We start from the raw sequence: 3836 nt of genomic DNA, 5'->3' as shown, positions 1-3836 counted from the left end.
AACTTGGTAAAAAGAACCAATAAAATGATATAAAAAGTAGTACCAATTGGTCCCTAACAGAAATTCCTAAGCTCCAATTCGCATTGCCAATTTTCTAAAATTTTGTCTCAATAGGGATTAATAGTAAGTTTTTTTAATCTAATAATTAATTTATAAGATATGATTTGGAGTAAACTTAAAAAATTTACTCTTAGAATAAGTTGATCCCCACTTTTATTTTAGATATGATTTGGAGTAAACTTAAAAAACTTATCTTAAAAATATAAGATAAGAAATCTACTTGTAGAAAGTTTGATTGGAAAGAAAACTAAAAAATTAATTTTATATTTTTATTAAAATCAATGCATAATTTTCGGTATAAAGTTATTTTCTTTAGTTCGTCTTAGGACACAAATTAATATATATATATATATATATATATATATATATATATATATATATATATATATATATATATATATATATATATATATATATATATATATATATATATATATATATAAAATTGTCCCTAAAATCAATTGATTGGCTATTGTGTCTTGCATAAGATTAATTAATGAAAATCAAGTACTTACTCTTTTGTTTGAGATCGACATTTATGACCATTAATCCATCTTAAATGCTTTGTTTGCGACAGACTGAATTAGTTCTGTTGAGTCTTAGTAATTTAAATCCGATGCAAATTTACAGAATTGTATATAGTCTCTCAAATATTAGATTTGTAATAACATTTTATATAATAAATTCTTTCATTGATAAATTTCTACTTATAGATGTTACATATCAATTGATTTTTTTCAAAATCAACAATTATTATTGTAATAATTCCGACGTACCACTAAAAAAGTGCCAACAAACGATTCCTTGAAGACACATGTGTTTTCTACTAATTATCCCTAAATATATTTATTACATAGAGAAAATAAAATAAAATAAAATAAAATAATAAATAATTAAGAATTATAGATAAAAAGATAATTATTATTTAAAAAATAATAATATTGATTAATTTTTTTTAATATGTATAAAAAATCAAAAATTAATATTTAATCATCTTCAACAAGACTAATAATCATGGAACAAATCTTACAAGGTTTGATTCATCCTTGCTCATGTTACATGTAAAATAACATGTAATCATCTTCAACAAATGGAACAACATGTAATCATCTTCTGTGTTTAAAAGTACATACAACAACTGAAGAAGGAAAAGAAAAATGGTGGCTCAAAACTCACAGCCATAACATAAGTTAGAATAAGCTTCTCTCCCCCCACCAATGTGAAAATAGAGGAGGGTGAACAAAATCAACTCAATTAGAAAAAAATGTTAATCCTTGTGCAAAGCATCGTCGAGATCGAGATCGGCTCCTATTCGTTTTTTCAAAATGGATTTAGCATCTAAAGGTATTTTACACAAGTGTTGAAGCTCCTTGCATCTCTCAACATCAAAGTCATACCTCTTATAAAGCTTCCTTTGCCTTGAAATGAAGAGTCTCTTCATGAAATCTTGGTAAGTAGGGTCTCTTGATGTGAATAAAAAGTAGGCATAACCAATGACTAAGCCAGTAGTTGTTGTGAAGAATGTTATAGGCTCCATTACATCCCATGAAAACTCCCAAAATGTTAGCCTGAAGAAGAGACTGACCGTGACTACGCCGAAACCAAGTCCGCACCATAGGATACGGCGCATCTGCTTATGTGCCAACATGTCGATTTCCTCTTTCTTTTGCAGAAGCTTCTGTAACTCCTCCCTAATTGGATCGCTCTCTTCGGTTAGTGCTAGCGGGACAGCTCTTCTAACCAGATCAACCACCTGAAAACTCGTAACGTGTTGAGCAAGCAATCAATAAAAATCATTTGTTTATTTAATGGCCTAAATTGACCGCAGAGAATCCAAATCCGAGATAATTCTCTTCAACACCACAAAGGTTCTAAGCTCTTAACTTTCAATAGCTTCCACATAGTTCTAACAAAAGGCTAGGGGACCATGAAAAGAGGAAATAAATGGCACTCAGTGATGTGTAACAAAAAAGGCCCCACAAAATCAGTTTCAGCAGTTAAGCCAATCAAACACAAACAAGAAGACAAAATAAGGTTGTGTTTGATTTTAAGAATCAATTTTACTTTCTACAACCATAATTTGACATGTATAACAAAAGGTTCAATGCATGTAGCAATATCAATATGATATAAAATTTGCTGCGGTAAAAAAAAAAAGTCCGCATTCACGCATTCAAACATATTTGACCGTCCGATCAAGATCAATTGCTTATGATTTAAAATAATTAATTTTTGGAAATTAAAGTTGTTTTGTATGAGTCCTACGTTAATATCAAACACTTAATATCACCTTGACAACATAAATGCGGCGTGAAAACCTCAACCGCAGTGAATTCAAATTCAAATTCGAAAATTTGAGGTTTAGTTATAGATGTGATCAATTTAAAGCCATCAGAATTAAACGTATCAGTCAAAATCAAATCATGTCATCGCATAATCAAACACACATAATTTAATCCCAAAAGTAAAATATCACAGCGTTATTCAATCAATCTAAACCGACCCGATCTAAGTCGTTTTGACCTCATCTCACATCTAAATACACTTACCTTCAAACTCAATTCACCAAAAAGTAAAGTAGATGCAAGAGAGATGTAAAATACAAACCTTATCAGGATGAAGATAGACCTTATCTCGAAAAAGAAGAACAACACCAGCTTCATCAAGAACCCTAGCAAAAGCTGAAGCCTCTTCATAATTCCTAGCAACCCCCATACTCTCACAAGCTTCCACAAGTTCACTAAAAGCAATAACTTCTTTCCCTCCCATACCAAGTTTCATCTTAAGAGATTCCACATTCACCAACCTCATAAGCTTCTTAGCTTCATTAAAAGATATAGTCTCTTCTTTCTTCTCACCATTGTTATCAGACGAACCAGAAGATATACCTCTTTTCATTTGGTTCATCATAACAACTGAAAAATAGGTAACCCCTTTTCTCTTTTCACCATACCCCATTTTGAAATCCTTCAAATTGAATAAAAAAGGATCAAAAGGATGAATCTTTTTAACATAACCGTGATTCCCATTCATAACAGAGCACACCCTTTGTCTCAATAGCCCAATTCGCCATCTACTCCACATCTTGAAAACCCAGAAATAAAAATCAAAACTTTATGTGATTTTTAGCATGGAAAACGAATGTAACAGCAACCCATTTTTTTTCTGGCAAGAAAAAGGGAATGTGTGGATTTATGGGAATGAAAAGAGAAGAAAGAAAGACTAATTTGGGAAAGAAAAAAGAAAGCTAAAGCGTGTGCAATGGCATAAGGGAAGGAACATGTTGACGAAGTTAAGAGAGTGAGAACCACAAAGAAATATTATAGTTTTGGGAAGTTAACGGTTATTGACGGAGGTGGATTTTGTGTTTGCGTAGGAAGTAGGAATTTGACACGACATGGATTCGGTTTAGGATATAGTTGTCGGGGTAGATCCGAGTCATATGAGTTGAGTTCATGGTATTTAAGGTTTAAAAATATTGTTAAAAAGGATCAAATTAATTTTTTTGACCAATTGAATTTTAGAACTTATTTAACTTTGATTTGAATGTTATATTTAACCTTCCATATAAAAATTTAGCTTTTAAATTTATTTGAAATAAATTGAATATTTTCAATCTAGAACTGTAGAGTCTAATTATTCGAGTCGACAAAATTCTTTTAAAATTTTCATATTATTTCTACTAATTTGAATATAAAAAATGTTTATATTTAATTGATTATCGCATTAAATTTTGAATTTGTCAGGTTAAATTAATTAAAAATAATTTTAAAAAT

General features: G+C 30.1%; 1 protein-coding gene across 1 annotated transcript; it reads right to left on the bottom strand.

The window, feature by feature from the left end:
• Positions 1 to 1075: 1075 nt before the first annotated feature.
• On the bottom strand, positions 1076 to 3491 carry LOC127118414 (calcium uniporter protein 6, mitochondrial). Its single transcript, XM_051048610.1, has 2 exons — positions 2668 to 3491; positions 1076 to 1813 (listed from the first exon to the last, which is right to left on the bottom strand). Exons 1-2 carry the CDS (start codon positions 3142 to 3144, stop codon positions 1328 to 1330), a joined length of 963 nt encoding a protein of 320 aa, XP_050904567.1. The 5' UTR covers positions 3145 to 3491; the 3' UTR covers positions 1076 to 1327.
• Positions 3492 to 3836: the final 345 nt, after the last annotated feature.

Source organism: Lathyrus oleraceus, chromosome 2 (genome assembly GCF_024323335.1).
Source record: "Lathyrus oleraceus cultivar Zhongwan6 chromosome 2, CAAS_Psat_ZW6_1.0, whole genome shotgun sequence".
NCBI classification, from domain to species: Eukaryota; Viridiplantae; Streptophyta; class Magnoliopsida; order Fabales; family Fabaceae; genus Lathyrus; species Lathyrus oleraceus.
Note: the sequence above shows the minus strand (reverse complement) of the source record. Positions and strands in the feature narration are given on the sequence as shown.

Bases quoted from the DNA above. Each gene is read 5' to 3' on its own strand.
- LOC127118414 (XM_051048610.1), bottom strand. From the start codon at position 3,144: ATGTGGAGTAGATGGCGAATTGGGCTATTGAGACAAAGGGTGTGCTCT. The intron at 1,814-2,667 runs GTTTGTATTTTA...ACGAGTTTTCAG, and splicing joins TCTATCTTCATCCTGATAAG to GTGGTTGATCTGGTTAGAAG.